The sequence below is a fragment of the Neodiprion pinetum genome, chromosome 2, assembly GCF_021155775.2.
Source record: "Neodiprion pinetum isolate iyNeoPine1 chromosome 2, iyNeoPine1.2, whole genome shotgun sequence".
In the NCBI taxonomy this organism is placed as follows: domain Eukaryota; kingdom Metazoa; phylum Arthropoda; class Insecta; order Hymenoptera; family Diprionidae; genus Neodiprion; species Neodiprion pinetum.
The window spans coordinates 4928140-4942836 of NC_060233.1; the positions used below are offsets into that span (position 1 = coordinate 4928140).

Below are 14697 nucleotides of genomic sequence, written 5' to 3' on the forward strand. Positions count from 1 at the left end.
CGGCTAGTACCATACACTATTATATAAACCATTTGTCGTGTACATCAGGGACCGAGTTTAGGACAAGGTTCTTTCGATACCGAGTCTTTCCAAGATTGTAGTAAACCCCAGACTTCGAGTTTGAACCCCGAAGCGATAAGAAACGAAATGACCACGAGACGACGTCTGTCAGACGTTTCCTCCGCCACCAGAAACCATAAAATTGGTATCAATTTGAGTTTGTCTTGGGCGTTAAATCCCAGAATCGCGAAACGAAAGCTCAAACCTCGACGGATGGTCAGAGGATAGACTCGGGAGCATGACTGCAGGTCGGGTCGATAGCGACAGTGTCATCACCTATACATGTGCAGAGGCGGCATCCACCACAGATGCCATCCAACTCAACTCCCTCGGCTTGTTAAGCTCGGGTAACATCACGCCACAGGTGGTGACCCGGTGCATTGTCTCGCTCTTTTCCCTCCCTCACAGCCGCCGATGTCCCAGTCCCGGAGTAAATTGATTATTTACGCTTTAATAATCAGACCGCGAAGCTACGTCCTCGCATCTTGGGGTGAGTGGATGGTTGGGGAGGGGTAAAAAGCGTTTAATTTTCGGCCCGCGTCATGCCTCCGTCGTAGACCGATATACTGCAAGAACCGGTGTACTAAGGGTGGCTTCTGTTTTTTCCCTGTTTCAGGAGAGAAGCCCTACAAGTGCAGCTGGGAGGGTTGCGAGTGGCGATTCGCCCGCTCGGACGAGCTGACTCGCCATTACCGCAAACACACTGGTGCCAAGCCTTTCAAATGCCGGCATTGCGACCGCTGTTTTTCCCGCAGCGATCACCTGGCCCTTCACATGAAGAGACACGTTTAGAGGTCAGATACGACCCGGCGTACAAACCTCCTCCTCCTCCTCCTCCTCCTCCTCCTCCTCCTCCTCCCCCTCCTCCTCCTCCTCCTCCTCCCCCTCCTCCTCCTCCTCCTCCTCCTCCTCCTCCTCCTCCTCCTCCTCCTCCTCCTCCTCCTCCTCCTCCTCCTCCTTCTCCTCCTCCTCCTCCTTTTCCTCCTCATCGTACTCCTCCTATTCCCATTCCCATCGCGTGAAGAGGAAAATATCCCCACCACCGAACCAGGATGCAAATAAATTATTACACGTGTGGTACCACGAGGTAACAATCCGTCAAGTTTGTCACTCGACGGTTACTCCGCAGTGCTGCGATGTATCGAAAAAACGGAGAAAAAAACAAGAAAAAAAAAAAACGAAAAAAAAAAACGCCGTACAATTCTTTTTTCGCATCTCATCATCGTACTTGGATATTTCGTTCGTGGACGAAGAAGATTGAGACGAAAATTATTATCCGCGAAAGTGCGACGATGTTTTATGGACTTCTTATATAATATGTGTATAACAGTTACTGAGTATAACGCTGTGTATAGTTGTGTACGAACGCCTCTACGGCTGATAATTCGACTTTGTGTATTCGGTTTAGGTGTGAATCACGTTTGCTTTTTAATTTTTAATTTTTTTTTTTTTGTCATCAATTCGTATGCGTGTATGCGCGCGTGTGCGTGTGTGTGTTTGTGTGTGTGTGTGTATGAGCGAGACTTACTGTATGCGTGTGTGTATATATATATATATTACGTATATGTACATTTCTTTTCTTGTTTTTTACTAATCTTCTTTCACTCCATTTCGAATATATATATATATATATATATATATATATATATATATATATATACATATATTACATATATATATGTATTACAATAATTTAAAGAGAGAAAGAGAGAGAGAGAGAGAGAGAGAGAGAGAGAGGGTAATTTTACTTGTTTCGCGAGATTTGTAAAATCTATGAGTTGTTTGAATAATGTGATAAAATCCATAACGTTTATTTGATTTGCCATTTAACGGAAGGATGATATGACACTACGTATCTCTGTCCTCGTTGGACCGTACTAAAGTGGAATATACTAAAATTTGTAGCCTTCAAGAACGAACAGCTGAACAATAATGAATACAACGCAGAGAAGTGTGTGTGTGTGTGTTTGTGTGAGTTTGTACATATATATATATATATATATATATGTATGTATGTATGTATGTACATGGCTCACACCGTGTTGAGTGCTATATATACGATAATGACGGAAATATGATAACAGTATACATATAAAAGTATAAAACTGAATTTAAAAAATAAATATTAGAAAAGATTCGAGAGAACTGAAAAATTGGAAGTATACCCTTAGCTGGTAATTGAAGAGAGAGAGAAAGAGAGAGGGAGAGAAAGAGAGAGAAATAAACAAGAAATTCACATCACGCACTTATAGATACATACAGTACATACAACAAGTGTAGTTTATCATGCATTGAGTAACGGGTAAATATTAATATAATACCCAAGTTTTAACTGAAAGAATAGAAAAATATACATATATTTATATACATATACACACATATTGCAGATCTATGACGTATGTCTGTATATACATATATGTGTATATCAATCACTGCCAATATTAACTACGTTAAAATATCTTCGCTGTCACATCGAGAAATCTGGGATTCCTGCACAGAAGTTTATACCACGCATGATACGGACAATTATTCAGATCTTTGTATCTATATACAGATTATACTCTCATCGTTATTATCTATACCCACCTTCGCGGATATAGTTTCGTCTCTGATCCTTTCTTCGTTTGATTTTGAAAACGATATGAGGATTGAAAGTGAAAAAAAAAAAAGAAAAGATAATCAATTTTCGCACAGTATTCCTCCTTTCTTTTTAGTGATATGTATATGTATCATATATTATACAATAGGGCGATCAATGAACAACCAACACAACTCTCTTGACGACGATTCGTGCGAAATTCGTTGATAATTATCACGATTATAATGATGATAATAATATCGGTGCCAAATGCCATTTGCTTCGACTTAAATACGTATTATTTTCATTGCTTATTTATTTTTTTTCTTTTCGTTTCTCACTACTCACAATCACAATACCTAACGGGACAATCTCTTGAAACCTGAAAATCAACCGCGCATGCGCCAAATAATTAAATCTCATTGGTCGGCGAAATCTTCCCGCAGCGATATTCTGGTCTGCGATGCAGGCGGGCCAACCTACGCAAAATGTGGACGTTTCGAATTTTCAAAGAGCGTAAGCGTTGAATTCCGACCGATCTTTGAAGAATCAACTTTCCCACCCGATAACAAATGCTTCCCAAACCTTTCCGAGTCACTGCCTCAATTATTTGAGATTCTAACCTCGAAAATTCGTATAAACCACATCGCCGGCAGAAACAGTTTGACAGCTGAAACTCGGGTTGGCCAGCCTGCCCGAACAGCGGATAAAACTCGCGCACGCGCGGTTGATTTTCAAGTTTCAAGAGATTGTCCAGGTATGTGAAGCATCGTGTCTCACAGTTTTGATAGAATCTGTATAGCACATAACCACGTATAAAGAAAAAAAAAATAAAGAAAAAAATACACCACGCGACTTACGATTAATTACAAAACTCAACAGTGAATTACTACCCATTAGGTTATTACAAATGCTTTACAATCAGTGCAGTTTATAAATTTTAATAACAGGCTTCCACGCTTTTGCGGGCGTTGCAGTGAATACAAAAGTGTTCTAAAGGAATGTGAGTACGTATATTTATATGATGATATACTTTTGTCGTTTTTTTTTTTTTTTTTTTTTTAATTAGCTTCAGGCTTTTTCTGGTCTAATGAGTATGCATATATAACAGAAAAAAAGAGTAACGAAAAAATGAAAAGGAAAAGTATTGAGAAAAAAATTGAAAACAACATAATATATAACATTTATTCGCCCGACTGGTTTTGCTATTGATTTTTCTTCTGTACCATTGCAATTGATCGTAAATTTTATTTTCAATATCAATTGTCAAATTAATATTCAACGAGATATACTTTCATGTAGGGTACGAAATCTCAATTGTATCACCGACTTTGAAACAATGCCGTAGAAAACAAAAAAAAAAAAAAAACGGGTGACGGAAAAATACACACAAGTGAAAAAATAAAAATAAATAAATAACTATTGCAGGAACATGTATACATTGTAATGTAAACTGAAACAGCGAAAGAATGTGTGGTGGACTAAATGTATAATCCCAGAAATTGAACAAATAGGCGAAGATAAACGCAGAAATTGAATGCAATAGTAAGAGAAATGAGAGACGGAACACAGTGGGGCCAGTTTATATAATCACGTAGTTATTTCCTACTTCATGATATAATAAAATAGTGCGAGAAAGAGAGAGAGAGAGCGAGAGACAGAGAGAGAAAAAGAAAGAGAAAGAGAGAAAGATAGCGAGGGAGAGAGAGAGAGAGAGAGAGAGAGAGAGAGAGAGAGAGAGAGAGAGAGAGAGAGAGAGAGAGAGAATGAGAGAAAACAAATTTTTTCGAATAAAAATAGCAAAAGCAAAAAAAAAATAAAAAAGAACTGCGCGTATTAAAGTTAAATAAATTATTTGATATAATCGAGTTTCAAACACGCTCATCAGAACTAACCTTTCGAAAAGACTAACCCCCACCTTAAACAACACAAAGAAATAAATCAAGATAACGATATAAAAAGAAAATCATTAACAAAGACATGAAAGAAAAAAAAAAAAGGAAACTACAAACGAGGAAAAAATATTTGAAAAAAAGAATAAATGAATTATAAATAACAAAAAAAAAAAAAAAGGAATAAAGCGAAAGATAACTAAATTGTAAATGTTCAGTGGCCAAATAAATAATTTAATAATTGAACGCGTGGAACTGTAATATTATTATTATTAACAATATTATTATTAACATTATATTGTATAATTATTTTACATTGAACGAGCGAGCGATTAGGAATGAGAAATATAGACCAGAGGGTAAAGCGTAATAAAATTATATACGGTCTATGATGAGGTGGACATTGGGTGAAATTTCAATGAGTTTGTGTATTGTGCAATTTTTCTATGTCTCAGTACCCATATTATTATAATTATAATTTGTTACCATTGTTCACATATTATATATATTATATATATATATATATATTAATTATAATATTTACAATTCTATTATAGTAGGATGTAGTTAAGCACGCATCACATGATGATAAATAAGTTGCTATATTCTATGTATACGTTTCTTTTTTTTCTTTCTTTTATTCGATATCATGTATGCATTTAAATTGTAGTTATAAAATAACTATTACTATTATTATTATTATTATTATTATTATTATTATCGTTGTTGTTTTTACACGAGGTGTCGAAAAAAAAAAGAAAAAAAAAAGAAAAAAGCTTGCATTTTCGTTGAAGCCGTGTCGCTAGTTAATATATAAATTAATATATCTAAACATTCACGCATATGTACGTCTGTAATTTTAATTTTACTTCTCGCGTCGGTTATTATCAACATCGTTATTATGATCATTGTAATTATTAATAAGTAAGAAAGATAATTTAGGTAGTCATAATACAGGTTTAGATAGATGGATGATAGATAGATATGGTTATTGAGTATACACCCCGATTGGCAAGAAGGTATATTTAGTAAGAAACAAAAAAAAAAAAAAAAAAAAAACAACAAAAAAAAACAAAAAAAAAAAAAATTGAAAATAAAAAACACCTTAGAACCATACTGTAATATAGAATGAAATCTGTAAGTGTAAAAGGATATGCATACCAATATTAAATTGTATTATTGTGGTTTAAGGTATTTTCAGTCATGTTGTATAGTAATTGTATAATATAATATATAATGTAACTAAAAAGCGAGAGTGTGCGTGTTTATGTGTGTGTGTGTGTGTGTGCGTGTGTGTGTGTGTGTATGAAAGAAAAAGAGCAAAAGAGCGATTTATGGAACTGATTAAGGAACAACAAATGAAACTATTAAAATTTGTTCTATGCTAGAAGTTGTCCGTATATACATATGCATATATATATATATATATATATATAATATAAAATCGAGGAAAAGTTAGAAATTTTGCTTTTATAAATGCAAGTCAGGTACTAATAATTATTTAATACTTGTCGTCTACACGTCGAAGAAAGGGGAATGACGAAACCGTAAAGTATAAATTCCACTCGTACATACCTATATACAAATAACCTGCATTTGAAATAAAAATAAATTTCAATCGATGAGCGAACAAACGAAAGATTTCACCTCTCTCGATTTGGTGTGTTGAAAAATATCGTGTGAAAAATCTCAGCAACCGCCGCCGGCAGATGATATCCGCATTGCATTGAACGTAACGTACGTATGTACAAACATGCGTAACCATACGCCATTAAAATATGATATTAAATTTAAACTGTTCAACAGATTAAAGACGAATAATGAATTAATATACCTTTGCCCTTGAATAATAATAATAATATAAATAATAATAATAATAATAATAATAATATAAATAATAATGTATATGTTACGAAAAAAAGTATTAATTATTATAAATTTTTAATTATTAATTGAGTCAGTAATACAAGGTGTTCATAGTGAGAAAATTTGATATTTTTATAAATGTAAAAGTAATAATTATCATGTAACACGTTATAATATAAAAATGTATGTAGATACACCGGGACCGTTTTTTTGATTTTTCTTATGAGTTTTGCAAAGCTCATCTTCTGTCTTTTTTTTTTTCTCTCTTCTTTCTACCTCATCTCGATTTTCATCTTTCTTGAAATTTCATTCCACTTTGTACTCGCGTTTTCTTTCTCCCCTCAAACTTCTTGCATTTATTTACTTATTATTATTATTATTGTAGTTTGTGTTTTTTTTTTTCTTCCGATCACGCAGCACGACGAAACCTCGCTACGCTTCCGTTCACGCGAACTCCTTGTATTACCATGTATACCTACATACATATATACACACACACATACACACACACGCAGCCACACACACCTATGATGTAAATTGTCAGACGAAGAAATGCGAACTATTTTTCGAGCTGAATACGGGATTTGCAAAAGAAAAGACACGAAAGTCGGATAAAATTAATAGCATAGAAAATAACGATTGACAAATAAGTTGTACACAATATCGTATACATATGGTACCTATCATATTATATACCATATACCTAAAATATTGAAACGGAAATAGGTTGTAGGTACGCGTCGACACTGCGAGGTAAGATTTAACCGAAAAATAAACGTAAATTGTAAACGAATGAAGAATAAGATAAAGAAGAGGAAAATGTTTAAAACAATATACCTATATATTTTTAAAAAAGTGACCTTTGGCATTTAAAGACTTGTAAAAATCGTGCAACGAGTTAAGTAAAACAAAAAGTTAAATAAATAACAAATGAAGATTAAGAAACAAAAAAAAAAAAAGTAAAGTACATAGAACATTTATTTTTTTTTTTTTTCCGTTCTTCTCTCTCAATCTTACATAGGAAACAGAATAATATACCGCAATGAAAAATCTAAGAGAAACGATAAAGATAATTAATCGATCGATTATTTAAAAATTACTAATAATGATATCAGTAAGTATACCACAACCCCTCTCATCTCATCTTACATCTTATCTTTCCTTACTTTATCTTAAATTACGTCCCGCACAGCTCTTACGTATACGCGTTTCATTAACATTGCATACCGATCGGAACTATTTGAATAAACGAAAAACAAAGAAAAATGTTAATGGAAGATAATGAAACGAATCGCCGTTTTTCATACGTCTATCCAAGCGGAGCAAAGTATCAAATACGATTCTCGTAAGTATGACTTTCGATCGTTGTTATGAGAAATTATATTCCTCAAAGATCAATGTTTCATTGTAAGCATTGTATAGCTGGATCTTCCCCCCTCCCCCCCCCCCCCCCCCCCCCCCTATTTGTCAAAATTGTGAAGCAATTCGGGTCAGAATGCAGTGCGTGCTTTCAGGCCTAACGAATTCGTGAACGATCAATTCAACAAGGCTTTTCAAAAATCCAAAAATTAGTTAGAGAAATAGAAAAAAAAAGAAATAAAAATAAAAACGTACATCTACAATTCACAGATGAAGAATTAGAATCGAAAGATTTTACTATAAAATTGAAAAATAGAACACGTAAATCCTTCGATAAAACTTATCAATCTCAATCTTATTCTTCGAGTGGTTGGGGAATTTCCGAACGAAGTCGAAATATTATAGTAATCCATTCATGTAATAACAATTAACGCGTTTATAAAATTTTACACATTTCTCGTATACATATATTTATATAAATATATGTGTAAGTGTATGTTTAGTAGTACGTACACACACCCTTAAATAATAATAATAATAATAATAATAATAATAATAATAATAATAATAATAATAATAATAATAAGAACAACAGTAATAGGTATAATGTATATTTGTCGGTGGAAATTGTGGATAAATTGAAATGGAAAAAAGAAAAAAACAAAAAAATATTGAATAATGACGAAGAACAATTTTTATTGAAAGTATATAATATGTATAATAATAACGATAACAATAATAATAATAATAATAATAATAATAACAACAACAACAACAACAACAACAACAACATTAATAATAATATAATATTAGGAATAATTATAACAATAATTCAACAAAAAAACGAATCGAACGAACAGATAATGTTGATTTTTTTTCCTCGTTGTGTGCGTGAGTGTCAAATTGAGTATTATACATGATATAAATTATGAATACGATAGGAAGTTGAAGTCAGTCAGTCAGTCCGCATATATAGTATAACACTACGTCATCAAAACACTCGCCTCATCTGTAGTATAAGTGTTTGTATAGGATTTTATACAGGAATGCAACAGCGTTGCACAATGTACGTTCTATAATGAGCCAGGTTGCATAAATTATAAATCATGCATATATACATACTCTTATATATATGTATACATACACATATTCTATCTACGTTTAGTGAAAACTCTTGCTGTTCTCCTCGTCGCGTGGATATACTTTTAAATATTATACCTACGTTGCGTATTGTGTAGAGAAACGTTGAGAAGAGAGGATATAATATAACCATTCAATATTGCGATGAAACGAATAAATAATTGGAGGGAAGAAATGCGAATTTGTAAAAAAAAAGACGAAAGGATACTTTTCCAGAATTCTGTATACTCTGATATGATTAATTAATTTTCTCAAAATATCTCTTGTTATACATTTGAAATTTGTCTGAATTTTTTGTCTATAATATTTAATTCATTTTGGACAAAAAAAAAAAAAAAACAAACTAATAAAATTCAACGACAGTTATCATCACGCGAACACTTCTCCGTAAAATATAAGGGAAAACGAGGCGAGAGAGAGAGAGAGAGAGAGAGAGAGAGAGAGAGAGAGAGAGAGAGAGAGAGAGAGAGAGAGAGAGAGAGAGGAGAGAGGAGAGAGAGAGAGAGAGAGAGAGAGAGAGAGAGAGAGAGAGAGAGAGAGAGAGAGAGAGAGAGAGAGAGAGAGAGAGAGAGAGAGAGATTTTCATTACTTTCGAATTAATAGCTAATTCATCGTTCGTCAAAAGACGGTGACTGAAGTCGCCGAGTCTCCGGATGATTAATTGAAATCTAATTGCGCTGGTTGAACCTTGTAGTACCGGCGTGCATAATTGAAAGAAAACCTTCGCGAGAAAATGAAACACCGCCTGGAATAACGTCACAAAAAAAAAAGAAAAAAAAAACAGCACCGTCTTATCGTAATCCAGGGAATTGCCTCGTTTCATTTTTTTCGGTTCCCTTTCTCGTACCATTTCTTTTCTTTTTTTTTTATTCTTCTTTTTTCATTGTTGTCGAACCTTCGGCGCCTTATTTTTTGTATCAAAGAAAATAAAATAAAAATTTTTAAATCCGCTCTGCACCAGACGATAACTGTACGTTCGATTTCGCAGTCTATCTGAATTATTTATATTCTTTCCTTCTTCGCGTCCCTCTCTGGTATCGTTCAGACAGTCGCAATGAATTTTTTATCACCAAGGATATTGCCAATATCTATTTCGAGATGTGACGTTGTAGACACGCCAGCTTCTCGCGAACTTATAATTGCCTGTTACGCTTTTTCTTTACGCACGACGCGACTTCACGTTGAAAATTTCATTCCAAGGAATGGCTTTTGCTATTCCGGTTAGCGGAATTTTGAGAAAACGGCAGGTTTAAAACGATCGCGTAAACTGTGTTGTCGTAAGACTACGATCGTCACCGTGAACAGCGCTTCGTTGGCATTCATTCTACGTTTGATTTGGAATCCATATGTGTAAATATATATATAATATATATATATATATATATATATACCTACATGTTATCTAAGTCGAACTTGATTGAGACGCGGTTCGTAACAACGATAATAAAACTGAAGCGTTTAATAAAGAAGCAGACTAAGCGAATTGAAAAAGATTACATGTACCATCATTCGCATGATTGTATTAACAAGGCAATTATCAATATTATACTGCCTGTAAAATCACCTCATGCCCCCGAAGTAAAATAAAAATTGATACGCCCAAATGCTTATAAAAATATTTAATCCGCAAAAGAGAAAGTGAAAGGAAAAAGAAAGACTGCATACTGACGGTTCGTTAAGAGAGACGCTGTGGATGTATCGAAGATGTGCGCGTGTCGAAAAAAAATTTTTCTCCATTTGTAGCTCGTTTCTTTTTTTTTTTTTTTTTGTTCATCATTTCTTAAAGCACACACACACATATATATATATAAAATATGTATATGTACAAAATTGTAAATGGAAATCACGTGTAATGGCAAAAATGCCGAAAGGTGGAGGAAAAATCGAATGAAATGAGTAGAATAGAGAGCAAAGAGAAGCGAATTGTGTTTTCGAAATAAATAATAGATAAGCGAGGGGAGAAAAAAGAAATTACTTGTTATTAGAATGATAATGAAAAAAAAAAAAAAAAAAGAATCAAACTTACGTGTAAAAAGAGATTTGCGCATGGTGATCAGATTTGCATATACCTTATAGGTGTGATGATGTTCGGATATACGAATGAATGTTTTTATATAAATAATTAAATATAGATCATTGATTGATTATTAATTACCATCGTATTGTTTTAATTGTACAAAAAGAAATTATTAAATAATAATAATAGTAATAGCAATGGAGTAAATTTAAACGTATATATATATATATATATATATATATATATATATATATATATATATATATATATATATACATAATATATATATATAGCTTGTAACAATTTAATTGTATTAATATTATTATATATGATTATTACTATTATTATTATTATTATTATTGTTATTATTATTATTATTATATGATTATTAAGCATATAAATGGAAATTATTAATTGTGAATACGACGATGATCATGACGATGATCATGATCACAATGATAATAATGTTCTTCCGCACTCTTTTGCGATTAATCTTTTCGATGTGCGTGATAATTATATCTGTACGTGAGAACTGAAGTAAAGAGTCGCTGGCTATCAAAGCACGCGATCGATTATAATGAATGGGTTTCGTCGTATATCGTGTCATATGTATGTACGAACAAACACGCATACACGCATCTGTATAATTATATATATATATATATATATATATATTATATCTCTACGTATTAAACGTATGTTCAATTTTCTGTATGATTTATTGGAAGAAAAAAATAACCAAAAATTAAATCACTTTCTTGTTCTTCGTTACATGATCGTTTTTCTTTTTACCGACGAATGCTTTCTACTCTCTTGAACCTACGTAAACGTTTACATAGATACAAAACAACGAAGAAAAACTATTGCGAGATAACTTCTACGTGTAATTTGTTGTTTGTATAATGACGGCAAAAGAAAACTATTTATAAAAGAAATTTTTAAATGTAGAATTGACCCAATGACGTATAACTATAAAAGCAACAGCGCGTGAAACGTCATTCAGTTTTTATATGATATGTATACATTATATTATACTTTGATTGCCAGCACTGTTAACTATGTTAATTAACGTTATTAGGAGCTACATGTTATATACGTATACATGTATATATATATATATATATATATATATATATATATATATATATGTATATATATATGTATATGTATGTATGTATGTATGTATGTATGTATGTATGTATGTATTTATGTATGTATGTACATTGGATAGAATTTGTTGAAGACGCTCGCTTTCTTTGGCACTTCTGACGAGCTGGGTTTTGGACGTTGTGTACATAAATGTATACAAGATCTTGTTTCGTTTTTTATTTTTTTTTTTTATTTTTGTTCCTAGATTATTTAATTTCTTGTTTACCTTTCGATTCGTTATAATATCAAATCGTTTGTTACTCACGCTCTGGATGTATATAGTAGAAATTTTTCAAATATGATATTACATACGTATAGGCAAAATTAAAAACTAGTTCGTTGAATTGATTCAGGGGTGAAATATGAGAGAAGATATAAATGAAATTAGTCTATGTAGAAAATGAAATTAGAATGAAATGTGCGGATGCAGAAAAGCATAGAAAGATAGTTGAAAAATAAAATTTAGTGGAAAATAAAAGAGAGAATACAACATTTTCAAATGTTTAGGGAAACGGGTAAATGATAGAAAAAGTGCCAGCCCAGCGTCAGAATCGCCGATAAAACAAACATTATAAACAATATAAACAATACATGCATACATGTGTGTGTGTATATATATATATATATATATATATGTATATATATATATATATATATATATATATATATATATATATATATATATACTATATATTTCATATTTAAGTGCAGAAATAATTTTTGTGATTATAATTCATATTATAGGTGGTATATAAATTAATTAAGTTTTAAGTGAGTGCTTGCGGCGGTGTAAATGATTGCGCGTACGCGCGGACATATAAAAGCTTAAGCTTAAATATTATTATAACACTTACGAAACGCTTTCGGTGTGATTGTGACGAGGAGTTGTACGACGTCTTGAGTTATACGCGCCCCCTCCCCATCACATTTCATTTCGTGCTTGGAACACGTTAAACTCCAACGAACGAAACGTTGTAGAAAAGTGGGGGGAAAAGAAAAAGGAAGAAAAAAAAACAAAACTATTCAAGTAGTTCACGTGTCATTCTTATATATGTATATATATTGCAATATATTATTTGCATATATATATATATTGTCTACATTGATATAAATAATTTACATGAGGATAAGTGTGCGAGATTACGGAGAAGATAGCAAGTGAGAGATCGAAATTTCAAAAGAAAAGAAAAGAAAAAAACAAAAAAAACCTAGAAAAACCTAGAAAAAATGTAAGAATGAATGAGGGAGCGAAAGATAGATAGATTAATCTATAGATAGATAGGTAGATAGGTAGATAGATAGATAGCGAGTCGTTTAAGAATTCAGAGACGTTGCGTTTGAAGAAAGGCGATCGCTTTCGTCTTACAACTCGTCGTCGAATCGCTCACGGTGATTTCGCAAAAAATTTCCATAGTTATACATCAGGGGGCACATGCAGATGCGGGGCGAGCGGATCAATTATCATCTCCGAAACTCTACTCGGGCACGTATAAAGCATGATGGCATGGATAGGGTATGTTGTACCTTTTGGGTATACAACGTTAACAAACACATGCGTGAGATACGGAGCTTGCGGATGATGTATTAAGTGCATGGGTGCGTGATTGATCGCGTGTTATATGAGGAAAAAAAGAGTCGCGTGCATTAATACACGAATGCTTAAATGTACATTACCTCCCTGAACTTGAGTAAAGAAAAATGAAGAAAAATAAATGAAAAAAAAAAAAATAAATAAAAAAAACAAGAAAAAATATGTCGTTACTCTTTGATTCATTTGTTTAATAAAAGCGGCGCGCGAAGCACACCCCCTCATCGTGAGATACCTGCACCGGGCAAAGAATGTCTAATAAAGAGCAGAAAAAGAAAAAACGAACGGAAAAGTAAGAAGAGAGCGAAAGTGATTGTGAGAGAGACAGAGAGAGAGAGAGAGAGAGAGAGAGAGAGAGAGAGAGAACAAGATAAGAGTGTTGAATATAAAATAAGCAAGGAGAACATATAGGTATATATACATATATATATTTATATATACGGAAGAGCACCTTGATATGAATATATATATATGTATATCTTCTTCAAACTACTTTATTTTATTGTTAATTGTTACCTCTTTTCGTTTCCCTTTTATTTTATGTATAGAATATATATTGTTTTGTATCCATTTCTCGGTTTTCTTTTCTTCATAATAGTCATAACTACATTATAACATATTATATGTGTGCAGCATATTTTAAATATCGTTATTTTTTAGGAGAATTACCCATATGAATTATGAGTAAAAAGTAAAACGGGGAAAAAAAAAGAGATTGAAAAAAAGTAAGGTAAGAACAAAACGAGAAATATATATATATATATATATATATATATAAATATATATATATTTATTTTCTAAGATATAATATATTATGTATATTTAAATTATAATAATGCACAAAATTGTAATTATATGTATGTATAATTATTATCTTCTTCTACACATTCGCGTATATAAGGATGAACTGGGAACGCGTATATGAAATAGGGGTGCAAAATTTTACCAATCGGTGACGTGGGGGCTGAAAAGGTGATCGGGGGGGGGGGGGGGGGGAGAGCTAGCCGCCGCTGTAACCTCATCTTTCACGAATAGCTTGTATTTCTGC

The 14697-nt window shown here is 32.5% G+C and overlaps 1 protein-coding gene across 1 annotated transcript in view; it reads left to right on the top strand.

Moving 5' to 3' along the window:
- The window catches only part of LOC124211575 (Krueppel-like factor 6), a 218841-nt gene extending 209584 nt beyond the window's left edge, over positions 1–9257 (top strand). Inside the window, exon 6 of the mRNA XM_069133327.1 lies at positions 677–9257. Coding sequence (XP_068989428.1) covers positions 677–852 — 176 coding nt within the window. The 3' untranslated portion in view covers positions 853–9257. The remainder of the gene's footprint in view (positions 1–676) is intronic.
- Positions 9258–14697: the final 5440 nt, after the last annotated feature.